At 39.1% G+C, this 24,251-nt stretch overlaps 1 protein-coding gene across 6 annotated transcripts in view; it reads left to right on the forward strand.

Annotated features, from left to right (window-relative positions):
- PLPPR1 (phospholipid phosphatase related 1) overlaps positions 1 to 24,251 on the forward strand; it is a 374,403-nt gene that overhangs the window by 243,313 nt on the left and 106,839 nt on the right. For 4 of the 6 annotated variants that reach the window (XM_045043456.1, XM_045043457.1, XM_045043455.1 and 1 more), the window contains one exon: positions 3,472 to 3,579. In XM_045043456.1, the coding sequence (XP_044899391.1) occupies positions 3,517 to 3,579 (63 nt within the window). In that variant the 5' untranslated portion in view covers positions 3,472 to 3,516. Of the gene's footprint in view, positions 1 to 3,022; positions 3,184 to 3,471; positions 3,580 to 24,251 lie in introns of those variants that run through there. The other 2 variants (XM_045043454.1, XM_006939332.5) reach the window with 2 other exon arrangements.

Below are 24,251 nucleotides of genomic sequence, written 5' to 3' on the forward strand. Positions count from 1 at the left end.
GTGGAGGCCACATGGGGAGAAGTAAAAAATGAGGTACCTCTCCCCCTTCCAGCCAGGATGTCAGTAGAGACCTTGAATTCCACTTTTGCCTAGCAAAGGGCCCCTCCCCAACCAGGTGTTATAGAAGGCCAAGTGGATAACCTGTGGCACCTTCACATGGCTATAACACAAACCTACTGGAGGAGTATCAGAGGAGGTATGATAAAACACAAGAATTAAACAAAATCTTGAGCCTTATCATGTAATAACCCAAGGTTTCAATCAAAAATCATTCTTCATCCCAAGAACAGGGATGATCTCAAACTGAATTAAGACCAAGAAATACCAATACCCAGATGACATAGATGTCACAAGCATCTGACAAGAATTTTTAAGTGGTCTTCATAAATATGCTTCAATAAACAATTACAAACATGCTGAAGCAAATGAAAAAAGTAATCTCAGTAAAGAAAGAGAAAGTATAAAGAAAAAGCAAATGGAAATTCTAGAATTAAAAAAATACAACTGAAATTAAAAACTCAGTGGATGGATGTAACTCATCACCATAATAAAGATGGAAGAGGAAAGAATCAGTGAACTTGAAGACAGAATAATAGAAAATACCTAATCTGAACAACAGAGAAAATAGACTGAGGTGGAAAATTAGTCTCAGGGACATGATAGACTAAAGCAAAGGATCTAATATTCATGTCATTGGAGTCCCAGGAGATGAGAAATCATGTTGAAAAGTATTCTAGGAATAATGCTGAAAATTTTCCTAAATCTGGGCAAAAACCCACCATATACCCACAGATTCAAGTAGTGAGAAATCTCCAAGCAAAAAAAACCTGAAGGAATCTATGCCAAGATACATTAATAGTCAAAAGATAAAATACATATCTGATAAGAAACTTGCATTTGGAATGTAAAACAACACTTACACCTTGAAAGCAATAAGATAAACAACCCAGTCAAAAAAACGGAAAGATTTGAGTAGATATTTCACAAAAGAAGATATAACAGCTGATAAGCACATCAAAAGATGCTCAATATCATTTGTTATTAAAATCACAATGAGCTATCATCTCATAACCACTAGAATGACTATAATTTAAAAAAAGATAGGCAATAAAAATGTTAGATGTGGCAAATGGGAATTCGCTTATATTGCTGGTATCCATGTAAAATGACACAACCAATTTGGAAAACACGTCCACAGTTCTCTTAAATATAATGTAGCATATGACCCAGAAATTATACCCTTAGGTATCTAACAATGAGAAATGAAAACCTGTATCTACATAAGACTTATGCACAGATGTTCTTAGCATCATTACCCACAATACTAGATGCAACCTAAGATTGGATGCAGCAAAAATTAGAAACAACCTATGTTTCTACCAGTTGGTGAAGGTGCTATAGATATACAATGGAATACTATTCAGCAATAAAAAGGAAAAAATTACTGATATGTGCATTATGACATGAATAAACCTCAAAAACAGTGCTAAATAAAAGAATCCAGGTCAAGAAACCATATATTGTATAATTCTATTTACTTGAATACAGAAAGTCTCTATAGAGACAGAAAGTAGATTAGTGGGTGACTTGGCTGGAGAAGTGGTAGGGTGGTCAGGGAGGTGCTGGTGAGGAAGAGGATTCTTTTTGGAGTGAGCAAAAAGTGCTGAAATTGTTTTATAGTGACAGTTGCGCATCATGGTAAATTTACTAAAATATCATTGAATACTTGAAATGGGTGAATTATATATATGTAAAATATGCCTCAATGTAGTTAATGTGTGTGTGTGTGTGTGTGTGTGTGTGTGTGTGTGTGTGTGTGTGTAAAATCTCTGTACACGTAAAAAGCTAGGTTGTATTTTGAGCTAAAAGAATGAAGATAAGGGAGATTTTATATGATACTCCAAGTCTTGTCTTATATTCTCCTTTTCATTGCTATTTTTTTATTAACCATCTGGAGAAGCCATCTAAAATACTAGGTGTCTGATGCCTTTGCTTTTTCTGGTGCCCATGCTTGCTTTGGGGTGATTAAAAGTTAATTTTCTTTTCAAATATATGGCACTGTGAAAGAAGTACAGACTCCTCTAAATCATAGATACGTGTATTCTAAGATATTTGGATTAAGGGTAAAATGTAAAGAATATGTGGTTGCCAGATTAACTCAACCTGTACCCTACATATGGATTCTTTTGTAATTGTAAAAAAGTTAGTTCTTCCTAAGTCCCAAAAAAGAATGGTGAAATAGATTTATTATGGGCATTACTTTATAACAGATAATATCTGATTTTAATTGAAAACTTAAGTTGCCTAAAACCTAAGTCATTTAAGCGCTGTGATTGATGTGGACTTAATACCACATGTAAATGTTAAATTTGATCAGAGAAAGTTTTAATCGAGAAGCTGGTATCTCAAAAAGAATGAAATGTAAAATTTCTTTCTAGAAAAGGTAAGGAGGACTTTACAAAGATAGAATTAAGTTAAAAATATTAATTCATGACCTTTAAGGATAGTGCAGTCCTGTGTCACTCTTCATGCAATAAGCCATGACAACTATTAGGAAGGGTAACACAGAAACATAACAGGCAAAAAATAATAACTATCAAGAACAGGTACCTGAAACATATTATGTGTTGCTTTGGATAGAAAATAAAGGTGTAGTGGAAAATTCTTTTCATCTGGCTTTGGAAGTTTTATAAAAGTCTAAAACCTCAACTTGATTGTTTGGTTAATTTTTATTCTTCTTAAAAAAACAAATCTAATACAGGAATATTTTTGGTTCAAGGTCAGAGATATTCTATCAAATACTGAAAATAATCTACGGTTGCCTAGATACTCCATTTTTGTAAATTGAGAGATTTTATTATGGTGTTTTTGTGTTTGGTACACATACACACACACACACACACACACACACACACACACAGGGCTGAGAGAACTCAGTGAGAGGGATCAGTGATGTATTAATCCAAAATAATTAATAATCAAAGGAGCAAGGGCAAAGAGTGGTCAGGGTAAGAAGTCACGGGTTAGTACTAAATGTCAGCTCCAAAGGTATAGGCAAGGGTAGAAACAAACCTTGCAAACTGGGAGAATCAGGCCTAGAGAGAGGAGATCTGAGCAGTATGGAAAACAACAAATGTATTGTAGCAGAAACTGCCTTTCATGGCATGAGGGCAGTCTACTCAGGTAAAGCAAGGTGCAGGTCTAGGCAATTAGAATTCGATTCACTGTAGCTTTTTTTGCGGGGGTGGGGGGTTCACTACCTGTCATTTAAACTCTAGACTGCTCATGGCTAGTATATACATGTCTTTTCTCTGAAATGATGATTAGTCTGACTTGACTATGTTATAGATCACTGTTTGCATTGTTTGTACACAGCTTGTTTATCTAGAGGGTAGCTGATATTTTCATGTAAATCCCTAAGGGACTGCTAAACTTATTGTTCTTATACCATGCTACCTGTTTCTATTTCAGCCTGGCCAGTTTTAGACGGTGCAGCCTTGCTACATGGTGTAAGAAATGGCTGTAGGAAACAACACTCAACGAAGTTATTCCATCATCCCGTGTTTTATATTTGTTGAGGTATGTGTATTTTTTGCCTTTATGGACAAATCGGAATAATAGTAGTTTTTATGCCGAGAACTTCGATTATTTTACAAAATTAATCTTCTCATTGACAAATTTTGGTAGCACAAATATTGGTAAGGAATAAATTATTCAAAGCGTTCCTTGAATTTGAAGCCATACGACAAGAAGTTTCATCTATGGGATACAAAATAATTTATTCCTTTTATTTCCAGTAGTGACTTGAATGTATGAATTATGAATGCAGCATTTTAAGTAGATAGTTTTTAAAAAATAAATGTTGTATATAAGTGAAGAATCACTGATTCTGCTCTTGAAACCAATATTGCACTATATGTTAACTAAAATTTCAATTAAAAAATAAATATCATATTTCAGGAGTTAATAAACCAGATTGTGTACAGATGATGTTAGTTGACAGATTTTGCCTTACAGCCCAAATAAAGAAAAAAAATCTTAGAATTGACTGTTTCCACTGGGCATTTTTTTTTTAATTTTTTTTCAACGTTTTTTATTTATTTTTGGGATAGAGAGAGACAGGGCACGAACGGGGGAGGGGCAGAGAGAGAGGGAAACACAGAATCGGAAACAGGCTCCAGGCTCTGAGCCATCAGCCCAGAGCCCGACGCGGGGCTCGAACTCACGGACCGCGAGATCGTGACCTGGCTGAAGTCGGACGCTTAACCGACTGCGCCACCCAGGCGCCCCTGGGCATTTTTTTTTAAAGTAGAGTATTGAGAGCCTGTGTAATGTGCAATTTATTTTGGTCGTGAATGATTTTGTTGAGTTGCTCTAAGCCTGTACCAACAAACGCTTCTCCAGTATCTTCTTGGTTAAACTCCTTACACTCCCCCACTGTACCTCACTCTTTATAATGTTTTTATGGAGGAGGCAGAGACCTGGAAATTTTAAGAAATTTGTAATCATACGATGCAAAAAAGAAAAAGCTAGCTACTCCAGGTTATCTCAAAATAAGATGTCGATTTGCCAAAGATATTATTTCTGCCTTCTCAAACACATAGGTAGAGCATCTAATGGATTGTTTTTTATCCTAAAGATTGGCTTTAAAATATGACTATGTAAAGAGCTGAAGAGTAAGTGTCCTGAGATTCCTTTCTGGGTAACTGCCAGGATAGTCTTTACATCCCAAGGCCCAGCTGTAGCATATTCTTATATTATGGGATCTTTTTGGCTGAGTGTGGGAGGAACATGCATGTTGATCCATTTAACTATCCATGTGAAGACAGACAACACTTGAGTTAAACCACTACTTATATTCAAAACTGTACTTTCAATACATACGTTGCTTAAACATCTTCTGTGCATCAATGCAAGAAGTATTTTTACCTTCTACCTCTTGAAATAACTGGCTGTCTATATAGTCTGTTGAAGAGTTTTGAACATTCTGATTTGGGGCCAATAAACATGGGTTTGGCTGATCCTTGAGTTTCACTCGCAGACATCCCTTGGTAGTTTAGATGAACAAATAATATTTGATTTCTGGTGATGTTTGTGAATCTGTTTGTATTGCAGAATTAGGGGGAAATAGAACATTAACTTGGGACAGAGGTGTTCATATAAGTCAGGAGAACTACAGACTCACACTATGCTGAATCTCTGAAAGGGTAAACAAAGAACTTTTCTCTCAACATAAACACATCTTTTTTTTAATATAATTTATTTTTTTTCAATATATGAAATTTATTGTCAAATTGGTTTCCATACAACACCCAGTGCTCATCCAAAAAGGTGCCATCCTCAATACCCATCACCCACCCTCCCCTCCCTCCCACCCCCCATCAACCCTCAGTTTGTTCTCAGTTTTTAACAGTCTCTTATGCTTTGGCTCTCTCCCACTCTAACCTCTTTTTTTTTTCCTTCCCCTCCCCAATGGGTTTCTGTTAAGTTTCTCAGGATCCACATAAGAGTGAAACCATATGGTATCTGTCTTTCTCTGTATGGCTTATTTCAATTAGCATCACACTCTCTGGTTCCATCCACATTGCTACACAAGGCCATATTTCATTCTTTCTCATTGCCACGTAGTATTCCGTTGTGTATATAAACCACCATTTCTTTCTCCATTCATCAGTTGATGGCCATTTAGGCTCTTTCCATAATTTGGCTATTGTTGAGAGTGCTGCTATAAACATTGGGGTACAAGTGCCCCTATGCATCAGTACTCCTGTATCCCTTGGGTAAATTCCTAGCAGTGCTATTGCTGGGTCATAGGGTAGGTCTATTTTTAATTTTCTGAGGAACCTCCACACTGCTTTCCAGAGCGGCTGCACCAATTTGCATTCCCACCAACAGTGCAAGAGGGTTCCCATTTCTCCACATCCTCTGCAGCATCTATAGTCTCCTGATTTGTTCATTTTGGCCACTGACTGGCGTAAACACATCTTCTTAATACTCTTCCTTTAACTTACTGTAGAAGGCCTAGAATAACTCCATTCGGACAATAACTATACCTTATGTATATTGTGGGTTCTAGTTACCATTGTTCATATTGAAATTTTAACGAAGGAAAAAGAGTCCTTTCTCATGCTGCTCATGGGGAAAATGTAGAAGACTATAGCACTATGTCGGTCTTTCAATGTTAAAATTCTTTGTTGTAAGAGAAATAAATTTGTAAAGTAAGCTGGGGGAAATTGGACAATAAGTCATCTGATACTATCTTTATCTTCCTGGTAGCAATTTTACTTTAAATTTTCTTAAAAATCAAATAGGATCTAAACCTCAAAGTAAGAGGTTTAATTTATTGCCGGAAGGTATATCTCTGAAGATTTTTGGTCCTCTGATGTATGAACAATGAGCTGACGGGTGGAGCAAGCAACAAGAGATATAAATCAGTCTTTCTCTGCCTTAACCTTAACAAACATAAATATAAGTCTAAAAATCTGAGAAAGGAAAGACAGTTTATTCTTTTTCTTGTTGTATTGTCCTTATTTTGCATGGAAGTTTAAAGTACATCAGGTGTACAATTTAGTGATTCAACACATACACACAACACCTGCTGCTCATCACAAGTGCACTTGCTAATAGTACACTATGTTAACTAACTGGAATTTAAGTAAAAACTTTAAAAAATAGGGTAAATCAGTGACTTCTCTCAGAAATAAGCAGAAGAAAGAAAAAGAGGAAGTGAAGTGAAATAAAGTAGAAATTGAGAGGGGAAGAGGTATATCTCAAAGTGGCTGTCATGATACTCCTGTATTTTAGCTGTCAAATACCTATAATTGTATGGACCCCAATGTTCATTGCAGCATTATTTACAATAGCCATGATATGGTAACAACCTAAGTGTCCGTCCATGGATGAATAGGTAAAGAAATTGTGGAATGGACACATAATGGAATATTATTTGACTATAAAAAGGAATGAAATCTTGCAAAATACAACAATATGGATGAACCCTAAAGGCATTATGCTAAGTGAAATAAGTCAGTCAGAGAAGACAAATACTGTATGATCTCTCTTACATGTGGAATTAAATTTAAAAAGCACCAAGTTCATAGATACAGAAAACAGATTAGTGGTTGTTGGAGGGGAGAGGGGGAGAAATAGATGAATGGGGTCAAAAGTTAAAAAAATCTTTTGTTAATGAAGAAAAATTTTTTAAAAATATTTTCTCTTAATAGTGCTCTTCTGAGATTGAGCAAGCAAACTTTGAATAAGACACCGTTGGGGGTGGAATGGGGTATAAAATGAAAAAACACTTACCGTTTATGTACATTATGCCAGGGATATCAGAAAACTTGGTCAAAAATAACTTAGTTAAAATGTCGGTTTGATCAATGAATATCTTTTCACTATTACTTCTTAATTATGAAAGAATTCAAACAGAGGAAATATAACAGATACACCCAAACCAAATCTTTCCATATGTGCTTCAAATGTTTTCTCAAGGAAAAAAAATATTTTTTCAAGGAAAATAAAATATTACAAATATGGCTGAAGTCCTACTGTCCTGGACCTGGAAGTAACTATCCGTGAAGTTGGAGGCTTTATTCCCCTGTATGATTCTCATTCATATTTTCATATTTTTCCTATATATCTACATATTCGTAAACAATATCTTAGGGAGATTTTACATAAATGATACCATATTGAACTTTCCTTTTGCAACTTGCCTTTTCATTCAACATTATGTTTCTGACATTTATCCAGATTGGCAATCCATTCCTTTTAAATTGTGGCATTTTATCTCATTGCATGAATACGCCCACTGAGGGACAGTTTGGTTGATTCTTTTTTGTTTTCCTGACTCTTATTTTACTCTTACAGCTTTCTTTGGCAGAAAACGTTCTTATTTCTGTCTCCATGTCCATGTGTCCAAGAGCTTCCCTTGGATTCACTCCTAGCCGTGGAATTGCCAGGACATGATTACATTTCCCTGTGGTTTGCTTCAGTGTAAGACCAATATTGAAATTTTTATCCGTTTCCTTGAGGAAACTTTGTTAAACTCTAGACTGCGTCTGTATATTTCTTAGATTTTTTTTTCAGACAGTTATATCATCTGCAAGTAGTAGCAGATTTGTTTCTTTTCTAGTTTTTACAACTTTTTCTTTTACAACTTTGCTTTGCTTAAGACCTCCAGCTCAATGTTAGATAGAGGCAGCGGTAGAAGCCACCCATGCCTCATTGCTGACTTTAAAGAGAATATTTCAGGCGTTCTGGCATGAAGTTGTAAATATGGACTTTTGTTCGTTTTTCTTTTTCCTTTTTTTCTGTTTTCTGCCTTCTAGATTAGATTACTTCTTTCGTTTTAATCTCCCTTTCGGTTTTAAATTATAGATTCTATTTCTCTTCTTTTAAACCTTACTCTTCAATTAAAAATTTTTTTTAATGTTTTTATTTGTTTTTGAGACAGAGAGAGACAGAGCATGAGCAGGGAGGGGCAGCGAGAGAGGGAGACACAGAATCTGAAGTAGGCTCCAGGCTCTGAGCTGTCAGCACAGAGCCCGTCACGGGGCTTGAACCACGAACTGTGAGATCATGACCTGAGCCTAAGTCGGACACTTAACTGACTGAGCCATCCAGGCGCCCCATTACTCTTCAATTTTAAATATTTAAAGTTAACAAACAGTAAGCTTAACCAGTAGCTCTTCGCTTCTTGTAAACAGTGATGTTCTTAAGTCACTTTGAAATCTTGGGTGTCATTCTTGATTTTATATCTTCTTTAAAATTTTTCACTAATTTTTCAGTCCTGGCTTCTTTGAATTTACCTGCATATTCATTTTCTTTGCTCACCCTTCCTCCCTTTATTCCTCTCCTTCTGTCAGGGTTTAATTTCCTCATGAAACTGAGCCTTTAGTAGTTCTTTCAGCATGGACCTGATGAATTGTAAACAGTTGCAATATTTATCTGACTTTGTCTTTATAATACAATTAATCTAGAAGGGCAGTGTAGCTTAGTACTGAATTCTGGATTGAATAGTTTATTCTACCTTCTGAACTTCCAGAGTATTAAACCATTTCCCTCTCCTGCACCGTGCAACCTACCTTTATTTTTGCTGTGAAGACTCTCCTCTTATTACTGTTCTTTTTCAAAAAAAAATTTTTTTTTTGATGTTTATTTTTGAGAGATAGAGCATGAGTTGGGGAGGAGCAGAGAGAGACACACCCACACAGATTCGAAGCAGGCTCCAGGCTCTGAGCTGTCAGCACAGAGCCCCACGCAGGGCTCAAACCCATGAACCATGAGATCCTGAGCTGAGTTGAAGTCATACTCTTCTTGATAGGTAATCCACATTTCTCTCCAGTGGCTTTGCCATTTTTCTCTTTGCTTTGGTGGTCTGTAATTTCATATTATAATGTTTAGGTGTGAGTTTTATACTGGCTAGAATTTGTTTTATATCATGCGTGTGAAAAGTCACATTTGTACCAATTCTGTAAAAGTTTCAGGCACCACATCCTCAAATACTCTCTCTCCTCCATTCTATTTTCTTTCTCCATTTGATATGTTGGATCTTCTTCTCCGTCTTTCTGTATTCCATGTCTCTTAACCCATCTTGTTTTTTAATTTCTGGAAGTTCTATGTGCAAAAATCTTTTTGTTTGTATAGTGTCCCCATGCTTACAGTTTTTCTTTTATATTCTTTCAGATTATTCTGTTTTCTGAAATTACTGGTATGCTAATCCTCCTGTATGTTGTATCTGCCATCTCTAGCTCATGGTGGATTGTTTCCTTATTTATTTTTGTAATTTTTTAGCTCATTTTTTAGCAGGGCTTGCTTCTTCTGTAGGATTCATGCAGGCCTTAGATTTTAAGAGTCTTTGGGGGGATTTTGCATGTTTCTCTTGGGCTTAGGCTTCTATATTCAGAACCCAAATGTGACAATCCCAAAGTATACTTAGATCAAAGTTCACCTTCCTTGTAGTCTTCCTATGACAGTAGGTGGATTTATGTAGAACATTCTTTCTCTGAGTGAAAAAGCAAGGTTCAGGAATGCTGGCTTTTACACAGCAGTCTCCATTCACACTCAGGTCCTCACACCTGGTCCTCATGGACATTAAACCCCAAATCTTGTTATGGAGTTTGACCTGTACCCCTTTCTCTACTCCCAACTGGGTCCACTGTATCGTCAGTTTATTGGGTTACCACTCTTCTTTTCAGTACCCTTTTTGATTCAGCTCATCTATGAATGATAAAAAAGACAAGCCATTGTTTGTAGATGTTTGCAGTGGGATGTTTTCAGGCCATCTTTGTTCCATGAATGCATTAATTTATTAAACACTTATCTATTCAGTACCTATTTTCCCCCCAAAGTCATTATGCGTTTTGCCCTTTTTGCATACTTCAGTTGCTAACCAGGCTTCTGTAACTTGAATCTCATCAAATTTTTCATAGAGCCAGGATTATTGGGCCATGCTTGAAATGTGTGTGAAGGATGGAGGGTGGAAATGAGAGCCAAACAGTGCCCACAGTGGAGCACTGATGTGCATTTTCTTAGTGATATTTTAATTCTGCGAGCATAAAATTTTGACTGAGGGATGTTTTACTTGTGGCAGTTGGTGAGGTGAGTAGATACAAGCCAGCACCTAAAAATTCAAAAGTGAGGACAAAGTGGAAGCCTGCGTGGGACCCACCCAGAAGGCCGAACCAGTGGTGGAGAAGCTGTCTGGCAAAGGAGTACATAGCACAAAAGGTCTCACAGTGATAACAAGTCAGGAAAGCACAGTTCCGAGTAATCCTTGGATGCTACCAAAATGAGAAGATGTCACTGGAGAGAGAACAAAGTTTGTAGATAAAGAGAGTAGACACAGAAGGTAGTGGGCTGAAAGGGAGAGGATCAACAGAGAATGGATTGAGAAGTATGATCTGTAATGGGCAACCCAGGTGCTTCCAGAAATCATGCCCTTGAATGTTAGGTATTCAGAAAAACGTCTCCTTTGGACATTTCCCCATGTCAGCTAATCCTGAAAGTGTACTTGCCATGCTGGCTGGAGCCTCTTAAATGAAAAGCCTTTGATAAGTGAATAGTGATTTTTTTAATGTTTATTTTGAGAGAGACAGAGACAGAGACAGAGTGTGATTGGGGAAGGGGCAGAGAGGGAGGGAGACACAGAATCTGAAGCAGGCTCCAGGCTCTGAGCTTCAGCACAGTACACGACACAGGGCTTGAACTCACAAGCTGTGAGATCGTGACCTAAGCCGAAATTGGATACTCAACCAACTGCACCACCCAGGTACCCCAAACAAATAGTGATTTTTAAGGACTAGAATATAAACTTTTCTTTTGCTAATAAGAGTGAAATCCAGGGGCGCCTGGGTGGCGCAGTCGGTTAAGCGTCTGACTTCAGCCAGATCACGATCTTGCAGTCCGTGAGTTCGAACCCTGCGTCAGGCTCTGGGCTGATGGCTCAGAGCCTGGAGCCTGTTTCTGATTCTGTGTCTCCCTCTCTCTCTGCCCCTCCCCCGTTCATGCTCTGTCTCTCTCTGTCCCAAAAATAAAAATTAAAAAAAAAAAAAAAAAGAGTGAAATCCAGAATCACTAAAATTCCAAGATGGTCCATGACAACATTTCTTTCTTTTTTTTTTTTTAATTTACATCCAAATTAGCATATACTGCAACAATGATTTCAGGAGTAGATTCCTTAATGCCCCTTACCCATTTAGCCCATACCCCTTCCCACAACCCCTTCAGTAAACCTCTGTTTGTTCTCCATATTTAAGAGTCTCTTATGCTTTGTTCCCCTCCCTGTTTTTATATTATTTTTGCTTCCCTTCCCTTATGTTCATCTGTTTTGTATCTTAAAGTCTTCATATGAGTGAAGTCATATGATATTTGTCTTTCTGTGACTGGCTAATTTCGCTCAGCATAATACCCTCTAGTTCTATTCATGTAGTTGCAAATGGCAAGATTTCATTCTTTTTGATTGCTGAGTAATACTCCATTGTATAGATATACCACATCTTCTTTATTCATCCATTCATTGATGGACATTTGGGCTCTTTCCATACTTTGACTATTGTCAATAGTGCTGCTATAAACGTTGGGGTGCATGTGCCCCTTCAAAACAGCACACCTGTATCCCTTGGATAAACACCTAGTAGTGCAATTGTGGGGTCGTAGGGTAGTTCTATTTTTAATTTTTTGAGGAACCTCCATACTGTTTCCCAGAGTGGCTGCACCAGTTTGCGTTCCCACCAGCAGTGCAAAAGAGATCCTCTTTCTCCACATCCTCGCCAACATCTGTTGTTGCCTGAGTTGTTAATGTTAGCCATTCTGACAGGTGGGAGGTGGTATCTCATTGCGGTTTTGATTTGTATGTCCCTGATGATGAGTGATGTGGAGCATTTTTTCATGTGTAAGTTGGCCATCGGAATGTCTTCTTTGGAGAAGTGTCTATTCATGTCTTTTGCCCATTTCTTCACTGGATTATTTGTTTTTGGGGTGTTGAGTTTGATAAGTTCTTTATAGATTTTGGATACTAACCCTTTATCTGATATGTCATTTGCAAATGTCTTCTCCCACTCCATCCGTTGCCTTTTAGTTTTGTTGATTGTTTCCTTTGCTGTGCAGAAGCTTTTTATTTTGATAAGGTCCCAATAGTTCATTTTTGCTTTTGTTTCCCTTCCCTCTGGAGACATGTTGAGTAAGAAGTTGCTGTGGCCAGGATCAACGAGGTTTTTGCCCACTGTCTCCTCGAGGATTTTGATGGCTTCCTGTCTTACATTGAGGTCTGTCATCTATTTTGAGTTTACTTTTGTGTATGGTGTAAGAAAGTGGTCCAGGTTCATTCTTCTGCATGTTGTTGTCCAGTTTTCCCAGCACCACTTGCTGAAGAGACTGTCTTTATTCCACTGGATATTCTTTCCTGCTTTGTCAAAGATTAGTTGGCCATATGTTTGTGGGTCCATTTCTGGGTTCTCTATTCTGTTCCACTGATCTGAGTGTCTATTTTTGTGCCACACGACCTTTCTAACCAACGGCTTTCAGCCCTTCCTGGATCTGGTTCTACTCAAGCAATGAAAAATAGCAAATGCTGAACTAGACAAAAGCTGAAGAAAGAGGCAGCAGGAGGAGTAGAAAATTAACAACTTTTAAGTGAACGTGAGGACATCTACTTTCTTATCCTCGTTTTTGCTACTTGAAATCAATTATATTAGTTTTTGGTGAGGATAAAGGTTCTTACAATAAACTAGCTATAAAGTAAAAAGAGTGATCAAAATAATCAAATATCCTCTTTCTGTGTTTTCCATCCTCAGTCCTTTCTTCTCCTTCTCAGCTTCCTCCTTCCCTACCTCCTCCTTTCCCATGTACTACTCTCCCCTCTGTACTCCTGATCCCCTCTCCTGTCTTTCCACTTTCTTTCTCTTTCCTCTTCTCTGTCATTTCAGAAACACCTCTCACACTTGAGGATCAACAAAAGGAGGGTTTCCCTGAGGGAAAACACACCCAAATTAAAGTAGAATTTTTCCCCTAAAAATGAGAACATGCGCTAAGATCCCCCCTACCCGCCCCAAATCATTGCCAGTGTATTTTCTCAAAATAGAGAGATATTTTGGGACGGAGATACCCCTTTTGACAAATCTTCCCAGATACCAGTGGATTCTTTCAAGACAATGTCATTGCATTCTCTGTAAAATCATGAACAACTCAGTCAAGTCTCTTTCAAATATATTCATGCTAACAGCAAAACTCTAAATGGAGCTTAGCTTCCTTGGCAGATAATATTAAGTACCAGGAGTTTGGACATAATGAACACAATTGTTGCTTGATGTGTACAGATGTGACAGTTTTATCATCTTGACGGTTACTTGTACTTGCAATTTTTATTGCCTGTTTTTGACAACTCATTTTTCTCAGCTGGAACCTACCAGGTGATTGTTATAAATGCCAGCCTGAAGATAAATAATCTCATGAAGTTCTGCAAGAACTTGATGTTTCTGAGTGTCTTTCTTCTCTTGGGCCACAAGGCATTGCACATTATCGTTTGGGGACAATGACATTTCTAGGCCTCTGTCAGTTTGTGTGCCTTCAACGTAAAAAGAAGAGTGAGTCTTGGCCTTGCTGTCTGCTCTTTCCTTGCAGATGTTAAGGTTTAGCAGATCTGACCACCTTGTTCCTGAGACTTAGATTGCAGCTACCTTAGATCTTTGTATTTAAGTCACATCCAGAACTTTCCAAGGAGAAAGTATCAAAATCTCATCCTCATGTGTAGTGGGATACAAAGAGAAAATAAGGTGATGTGAAAAGCCTGGGGTTTGAATCTTGGCTCTGCCATCCACTGCTGCTATAAACTTGGATAACTACTTTGCACTTCAGTTGCTTCATCTGTGAAATGGAACAACAAAAAACAAAAAAACTTCCTCTTGGGCACTTCTGAGAAATAAATGAGGGTAAGGCACCTAAAAGTACTTGCCAAGTAGCAAGTGGTTGATGTTAACAAAAATAATTAAAGTAACAGCTTCTACCCAATAGAAAACAGATACAAAACCAACAAAGATGAAAAGTAAAACTAACTACACAGACATTTCAACATAGATACCAAAACCCTGACCCTTAGAGAGTTTAATGTAGCAGTTTAATCCCCAGATACATCACGTTGCTGGGCTTAAGGGGATAATGTTTTTAGAATATATATTAATATGTTGTTGGAAATGTTTAAAACAAAGCAATGAAAAATCTGTTGGTCCTGGGGCGCCTGGGTGGCTCAGTCGGTTGGGCATCCGACTTTGGCTCAGGTCATGATCTCGCAGTCCGTGAGTTCGAGCCCCGCGTCGGGCTCTGTGCTGACAGCTCAGAGCCTGGAGCCTGTTTCCGATTCTGTGTCTCCCTCTCTCTCTCTGACCCTCCCCTGTTCATGCTCTGTCTCTCTTTGTCTCAAAAATAAATAAACGTTTTAAAAAAATCTGTTGGTCTTTTAGATTGCAATGACACGTGCAAATTATAAAGTACTTTCCTATGCCTTTTCCTATTTAATCATCTCTTTGACTCATGTTTGCAGTATGGAGCCAAAGGACAATGCCAACATTTACGTAGCTATTATTGTTTATGTTTATTTATTGAGAGGGTGGGGAAAGAGCCGAAGCTGGGAAGGGCAGAAAGAGAGGGAGAGAGAGAATCCCAAGCAGGCTCCGTGCTGCCAGTGCAGAGCCCGTCACGGTGCTCAATCCCATAAACAATGAGAATGAGATCATGACCTGAACTGAAATCAAGAGTCAACTGAACCCCCAAGGCATCCCTAGGTATCTATTATTTTTCACAGTATCAAGATAGCAGTGTTGATTTTAAAAATGAGATATGGTTGCCATCACCCTCTATCCTTGTCCTCTTGTCCTCTTGTCCTCTTGTACTCTTCCAACTGAGTGAGGGTTCTTCTGTCCTTCAGCATTGAGTCTGTTCAAGTTGGATGTTCTGAGATCAAGGGCCCAGTTAAAATAAATTGCTATCCAGAGAAAATGAGTCAAAACTAAGAGACTCAGTCTGGCCCTCGAGGACAAAAGATCAAAAGAAAAGGAAATATGGTTCCAGGCGAAATCAGATGGTTGGGCTCCAAGGGAAGGACTGGAGTTGGGCCTGGGAAATCATTCCCACCTCACCCTCCTCCTGTTTTCCTTACTGGTTCTACTCTTTCACCCGCCTACCCTTTCAAAGATAATACAATGCCCAACCCAACTTTGAGGGAACATAGATATCTCTTATAAGTGTAAGAACAGATGTGCAATCTCACTGGTAATCTAAATCTAAAAATGGTAATGCTGGTAACTATAAAATACCATGGAAGGATTTTGAATAGGTCAGGGTACAGCCAGAATGAGAGAAACTTTGCTCTTGTCAGCATTCTGAAGAAATACATAGCTCTCTGCACATATCTCAGAATGTAAGTTATACAGATTTCACAGTTCTTTAAATCTGAAAATACTGATATTACACCATTAAATACACCACATTTGACATTTGTTTGGTGTTCTATTATAGAACTGGAGTACTTAAAAATATCAGTAGGATAACATTGACACTATGCAATAGGAATATGTCTTCACATTTTAAATTTCCAATGAAGAAACTGAGGTACAGAGAGGTTAACTGTTTTGCTCAAGACTGCACAGCCAATAGATGTTAAAGTTGGATTTTCAACAACATAAATTTAGACTTATGTTCCTTCACTGCATATATGTAGGAGGCATAATGATTGGTTTCATAGTATCATTGAAGAAGTGAACTTTCTGTAGTGGAGAACTGACTTAGGTTAGGGAAGTTCTTTCTGATAAGTTCAGAGACCAGAATTCAAATATGTAGAAATGTTGAAATGTGAATTTCCCTTTCTGTAATCTGCCATTCTTTAAGAGCTTAAAGTGTATTACAGATGGTCCCTGATTTACAGTGGTTTGACTTAGATCAAAATGCGAGATGATCCTATCTCATAGCATATGAAAATATAATTTAAATATTTTTTATTTTTGTAATGTTTGTTTATTTTTGAAAGACAGAGAGAGACAGAGGATGAGCAGGGGAGGGACACAGAGAGAGAAGGAGACACAGAATCTGAAGTAGGCTTCAGGCTCTGAGCTGTCAGCACAGAGCCCGATGTGGGGCTCAAACTCATGAACTGCGAGATCATGACCTGAGCCAAAGTCAGACGCTTAACTGACTGAGCCACCCAAGTGCCCCTAAAAATATAATTTATAGTCATCCTCACTTAGAGGAGGAGGAAGTATAAAATGGCAGTCTGTAGGGAGAGCAACTTGGTACCCTGTACCAGATCTTTAAGATTTTGTATTCCCCTTGGGACCCCAAAAGCACACTCTTAATCTATGCTCCAGAAATAATCATGGATGTGACAGATTTGGGTAAAAGATGATTTATCATTAAATTGTTAATGATGAAAAAGGAAAGCCCCTAATATTAAACTACAGGGCGGGGGGTAAAAATTCTTGTCCATTCAAAAAAGTACAATACTATGCATCCACAAAAAAGATATTGTAGAAAAATACTTAATACCATGAAGAAATACTCAAATTAGATAAGGAGATGGGTGAGAGGGAATGAGTTCAAAAGAGTATATAATCTGAGTCTACCCAGGCTTCACCAGACTGTGAGTATAGACGACAGTGACATTATCTGTAAGAACCAAAATCTCACTGTCTAGTGCTCACACCCATTCACAGCGGATTCTAGCAGCCCCAGTCTTCCCTGGTTAAGCCTGGAATTACCACCCATGCTCAGGCAGCAGTGTTTTGGGTTGCTACCCAGAGAACTGAGAATTTATGTCCACTCCAGCCAGTGCACATCTATTTCCTCAAGCAAAGAAGGCACATAAAGGTGCCTCACCCTGCCATTATTAACATTGTTCATAGTGGGGATACTAATATCTGAGCCACTGTTAGGTTCTCTCCACAGAGGGTGGGCAGAAGCTCTGCTCTCAAACTCAGCATCTCAATTCATCACCTGAGCATTAGTGGGGTGCTGCTGGGTCTTAGGGTTACATCTATAGCCCTTCTGTTCACAGGACTGACACATGAATCCATAGACTTGTGGAAGGACCAATACCTAAGGCAGACACACTTGTCTCCTCTACCCTAATTTTTCTTCTGTTTTATACATGCAGATTAATTCACAGAAAATGTTTTTGGAGGACCATCCAAATGTTTTTGGAGGAATTGGCGTCACCAATTTCTCACACTTACCAAGTTGTGTTAGGGTCATGTCAATAGACATTGCAGCTTCAAAGCCAGATAATCTCTCCATTCAAATTCTGCAGTGCAGAGGTAAAACGTAATACCTTTTTAGAAATATATGTATGTGCCTATACAACTAAATGCCCAGAAAAAAGAGGTATGCATAAAAATCAGTGTTTATCTCTGGGTGTTGGGATTAAATGTATATTTTTTGCATGGAGCCTACTTAGTTTTTTCATCAGAAAAAATTAGGGGCACCTGGGTTGCTCAATCAGTTAAGTGTCTGACTTCAGCTCAGGTCATAATCTCACAGATGCGGGGGTTCGAGCCCCACATCAGGCTCTCTGCTGTCAGTGCAAAGCCTGCCTTTGATCCTCTGTCCCCTCTCTGCCCCTCCCCATCTCATTCTCTCTCTCCCTCTCTCTCTCTCTCTCCGCCCCTTTCTCTCTCAAAAATAAACATTGAAAAAATTTTTAAAAAGCAGCTATTTATTTTTTTCTTTTTGAAATTGCACTAAGTTAATTGATGTGTGTAGTATAACGTACATAATTCTTTTTACAAAGGTAGAAACTGGTCACTACTTCTTCTGTAATTTGAAAACTCATTATATTTACAAAAAGTCCAATGTCTTACATCATTTCTTAGAGGGGAATTAATTGAAACAATAGTGAGAGTTGCTCTTTCTAACACTTGATTGTTTTTATAACATAACTTGATTGTTTTATAACATGGTTGTCACCAACACCAAGCCTTAGGGGGCATTTCTATAAATAATTATAATCATGCTTTAATTGTTGGTCTTGTTTAGGAAAATATATTTGAGTGCTCTGAATTTTCTTCTCTCTGGTAGGTTGATATATTAAATTGTTTATTATATAAAATAATGATTGTTCTTATTTTCAGTTTTTTTTAAGTTTATTTTGAGACAGAGAAAATGCGAGTGGGGGAAGGGCAGAGAGAGAGAGAAAATTGCAAGCAGGCTCCACAAGGTCAGCACAGAGCTTGATGGGGGGCTCAAACTCACCAACCATGAGATCATGACCTGAGCCGAAATCAGACACTTAACTGGCTGAGCCACTCAAGTGCCCCCTTTTTTTCAGTTTTAAAAGGGTCTTTTCTACACATACTTGTGGACCTGTCTTTTTCTACTTAACTGGAATCTTTGGCCAGAGTATCTACCCATGATACTCAGGATCTTTGGTGCATGTTCTATCAGTGGAGTAAACATATGGCCCCTTCCCACCCCCATGCACCACCACCTAAAACATTTCTCCCCACAGTTAATGATAAAGGCATCACCTCTTAGTGCTAAATGGGAATTTAGATCACTTATGCAAAATCTGTCTTGTCTCAGTTAAGATAACGGAGACTCAGAGAGGGTAAGCAACTTGTCTGAGGCCACACACCTGGCTATTAACTGAGTTGGCAACCAAACCTGTAACCCTGACCCTCTCATAATCAATAGCAAATTAAATTAGTTATTCACAGCCAAATGATTCCAAAGCAGAAGCTATAAACACTTGGAAATAATTTCTATACAAGAGAAATTATATAAAATATGGTCTATCTTAATATACTTAATATGATGTGAGGAGGAACCATCAAGTGTAGTAGAGCCCAAAGCCTACAAAGATTCTGTAATGGCTCCGGCTGGGAAGGGGTCAAGAAAACATCCCAGAAGAAGTCACATTTAGTCCAATACCTAAAGACTAGTGAGACGCTACTCAAGTGTAGGAGTAGGCTCCAGGGAGGAGTGCTGCAGGAGGAAGGGACGCCTTGGTGTGGGCCAAGAGCTGAGAAGGTCCCCCAAATTTGAAGAGCTGCAAGAGTTTTATTAAGGCTAGAGCTTAGAGGAGAAGACAGGGAGTAGTGATGGGACACTGGGGAGGCAGGCGGAGGCCAGATCGAGAGGTATCTTGCAGGCCCCAGGAAGCAGTTTATCTTAAGGGTTTGGTGGAAACCGGAGCACTCCGGTAAGGATATTTTAAATTTATGCCTTACCTGGTAATATGAAATGGCAGGGAAGTGTGATGAGATCCTGGTGCCAAGGAGAAGAGCCATGAGCTCAGGTTTCACCATTTACAATAGATACCTTCTTTCCCCAGACTATCCTTTTTTTCTTAAGTTTATTTATTTACTGAGAGAGAGAGAGAGAGAGAGAGAGAGAGAGCACGTGCGTGAGCAGGAGAGGGGCAGAGAGAGAAAGGGAAAGAAAGAGAATCCCAAGCAGACTACACACCAGCAGCACAGAGCCTGACTCAGGGCTCAAACTCATGAACCATGAGGTTATCATGACCTGAGCCAAAACTAAGAGTCAGACACTTAACCAACTGAGCCACCCAGGCATCCTTCTCCAGATGATCCTTCTTAGTAAAGAACAAGTGTCACGGTGATGGGGTCTTCTTCCGTGCCCACTCTCCCTACTACATAATAGCTATGAAAAATGTGAAAGGGGGGCGCCTGGGTGGCACAGTTGGTTAAGCGTCTGACTTCAGCCAGGTCACGATCTCGCGGTCCGTGAGTTCGAGCCCGGCGTCGGGCTCTGGGCTGATGGCTCAGAGCCTGGAGCCTGTTTCTGATTCTGTGTCTCCCTCTCTCTCTGCCCCTCCCCCGTTCATGCTCTGTCTCTCTCTGTCCCAAAAAATAAATTAAAAAAACGTTGAAAAAAAAATTTAAAAAAAAATGTGAAAGGGACCAGGGACTATGCTACTGAAAAATTTCTGAGCATAGAAAGTATCTTTTAGAACTGCTGTATCATCACCCTTTATCATAACCAAGGAAACTTTGAAAAAGACCATCTCAACAATTGGGTCTATCTTTCAAGTTTCCCCAAGCTGCACTAGGTTACGTGCTGGTTTCTTATAGTAGAGGTCTGAAGATAGTTTTCCCTAGGATTACTGACCAGGATATATAAACACAATGACTTCATTTTCTGTCCCTGTGTCCACTCTTCTGTCCTACTTTCCTCTTAAGTTCACTCCTGCTCATCACACCATGTGTTGGAAAAGTATGGTCACTCTAGCATAAGGGTATCTGATCATTTTGTTCCTGACCCATGATCAGTTGGTGGTATCCATATTTAAAGTGATTTTCCAGAATTTGACCTGCAAAATGCTAGCATTCATACCCTTGTTATAGTCTCTTTATGAACAACAGCTTATATTTGAAAAAAAAAAATGGGAAGTAGGAAAGTAAAGTCCATCTAAAGCCAAGTTAGAGATTTTTCTCTCTGAGACACCAGTTAGCCTACATGAGGATGGCTTCACTGGCACAGAGTTTTCACAGTGTAGCCTGAGGACCGCCTGCTTTGAAATGATTGGGGTGCCAGTTAAAATTCAGATCCCTGGAGCACCTGGGTGGCTCAGTCAGTTGAGCATCTGACTGTTGATTTCTGCTCAGGTCTTTGATTTTGGATCAGGATCATGGGATAGAGCCCTGTGTCAGGCTCTGCCCTGAGTGTGGAGCCTGCTTAAGACTCTCATTCTCTCTCTCTCTGTTTCCTCTCTCTCTCTGTCCCTCCCCCATGCATGCACTCTCTCTCTCAAAAAATAAATCAATAAAATAAATAAAAAAATTCAGATCCCTGAACCCAACCACTGATCTTAATCAGAATGGGGGAGGGAGGTGAGAGAGATGCATTTTTCTAAGTTTTTCAGGTCATTCTTATGTAAAGTTGGCTCATATACACCAACAGGCCCAATTTAGGCAGATGCTGGCAGTGCACTGCCCATTTTCTCTTGATCCATCCCAAGGGCATTTGCAAATAGTCCTGAACAAGCATGCAGTTTCCCTGTTGTCTGTCATCTGGCAGTAGACGCATGCTAGGCCTGACAAGTTGAGTAGACTGTGATTGTTGGGGAGTTACTCCCAGTTACTCTCGACCAAGTTACTCTTGAAGGAGGAGTAATGGTGGATAAACAATCCTCAGTGGGACCATTTGGAAGGGAGTTTGGTATAGTCTCTGAGAGGTCCCCAGCAAGGTATAATGCCAGTTGCCCTGGAAATAACCTAACCATCAATGTATCTTTATTGGCTTTCCTCCCTTCCCTAGCTCCCTTGCCCTGTGCCCTCCCTCCACCCTACCCTTCCCTTCCTCACCCCCTCACCTGCTTCCTGGGATCATTTCTCAAATAATCTGCTTGGACTCACATCATTGTCTCAAGGTCCACTTTGGGGGGAATGCAAATTAAGGCAGAGAAAATTTGTATGAAGTAGAAAAACTTTATTGCAACCGAATTAGAGGATAGGACTTGAAGAATGGAGGGCTAAAAAAAATTTTTTTAAGTTTATTTATTTTGAGAAGGGGGGAGGGAGGGAGGGAGGGAGGGAGAGAGAGAGAGAGAGAGAGAGAGAGAGAGAGAGAGAGAGAGAGAGAATGAGAGAGAATGAGAATGAATATCCCAAGCAGGCTCCTCACTGTCAGCACAGAGCCCAATGTGGGGCTTGAACTCACGAAATGTGAGATCATGACCTGAGCTGAAACCAAGAGTCACATGCTTAACCGACTAAGCCACCCTGGTGCCCCTAAAAATTTTTTAAAGAGATTTGATGTAGGAAATTTTATTAAATCTGTCCAATTAAAACTGAGCCAATTTAGGCAATTTTTTTTCTATTGTCTGCTGTCATTTCTGTGTGGGTGTTCATCCTTCTATAAAATCTAATGTGTTCAACATCCTTCTCGAAGTATGCTAATCACTTGATATTAAATCCTGCAGCTTTTCCTTGAGAAAAAAATTCAGGTTTTCAGGAGATGAATATTAATTTTATATATGCAACATGGAATTTGGATGACTTAGGAATTAATTTTCCTTTGATAATAGACAAAAGAATGGTTAGCCAAAAAGGGGGAGGGGGGAATTTTAAACACGTGTTTTCCCAGGGACTACATGTTATTTGACTAAGAATTTCAACTGTATATTACTAAAATCTAAGTTTCTCTCAGCTGACGGTTGTTCAAATGCATCTTTAGCATCTTCTAAGACAAAACACTTTGAAAATAAAATTTGGTGTCTTTCTTGTCAGCTCTAAAGGAAGACAGCATGATATTTTGGGGAAAAGTTTGGATTTAAGGGTTTGGCAAAACAGCTGTATCACCTTCAGCAAATTACTGAACATCTCCAGATTTCAATTTTCTCATTCATTAAAGGGTAATGATAATAATAATGCTTGCTTCACTAGGTTGTTTTGGGGATTAAATAGAGTTTTTTAAGGTGCCTGGCACATGGCAGGTGGATACTCCCTACCCATAGGCTCACACGACACCCCAGCTAGAAGCACACACTATGACAAAGCCAGCTTTTATCAGCTCAGGAATGCCCTTGAGGTTTCTTTTCATATACTCTTGTTTAACTTGCTCTGTTCTGTCATTTCTGTCCAGTAACTGTCTTGGGCTGAAGGAGCATTATTTATAGAATTCTGTGTAGCCGATGTCCCTGACCCGCGAACATTTGGCCGACTTTGGCATGGCCACTAGCTCCAGTGAAAACTCAAATGACTGGCTTGTCAACCTAATGACATACACAAAATTCAACTGTTTAACTTGTTTGCTTTCCACAGAAATTAGTCTGTTTTGACAGAACCGAATGAAAAAACAGATCGTTTTGACATTCTTTAAACACAAGATGCACGGCGCCTGGGTGGTTCAGTCAGTTGAGTGTCTGGCTTCAGCTCAGATCATGATCTCATGGTTCATGGGTTCAAGCCCCACATCGGGCTCTGAACTGACAGCTTGGAGCCTGGAGACTGCTTTGGATTCTGTGTCTCCTTCTCTCTCTCTCTCTCTGTCCCTCCCCTATTTGTGCGTGCACTCTCTCTCTCTCTCTCTCTCTCTCTCTCTCTCTCTCTCTCTCTCTCTCTCATAAATGTTAAAAAAACACACACACAAGATGGAAAATAGCCAATGAATCTTGTCCAACCAGTTTGGAGGTTTATGTGTCTACCCTTGCCACTAAAAAACAGGCTGGGTTGTATGGAATTTTTCCTTTTGGATTGGTCCTTCAAGCTTGCATGAATGAGCTGTGACGGGTTCTCCGACACAGATTTCCAAGTGAACTCAGGACCTCGGTACCTCAGGACCTTTATTTGATGTATGTAATGTTACTACTTAGGCTGTTGACTCCTTCCCACTACAGAGAATTTTATGTTGAGTTCTTAATGGCAGTTCCACTTTTCATTGTGCAAATGTTTTATTACTGAACATATTTTTATTGTATATATTTCTAGTCCCCTCCCAAAGTACTGTCTTCTCTTGTCTTCCCTATGGGGTTATATATGTAAAAGTCTTACTGCTGTCTGACCTAAACCTTTTGAGGGCTAGGATGATATCTTTTTTATCTTCATATTTCTTGGTACCTATTATGGCAAAATGATTTGTACAGAGTATATGCTGGTCCTCATTTTGATTCCTCCAGAAACAGACTCTAAAACAAAGATTTGAGCACAAGTAGTTTGAAAGTACCTGTAGAGAGCAAGTAAATAGAAAAAGAATGAAGCTCATACAGGGCGCACTGAAATGCAGGTGCCATTGTGGAGACCCAGGGC

Source organism: Felis catus, chromosome D4 (genome assembly GCF_018350175.1).
Source record: "Felis catus isolate Fca126 chromosome D4, F.catus_Fca126_mat1.0, whole genome shotgun sequence".
NCBI classification, from domain to species: Eukaryota; Metazoa; Chordata; class Mammalia; order Carnivora; family Felidae; genus Felis; species Felis catus.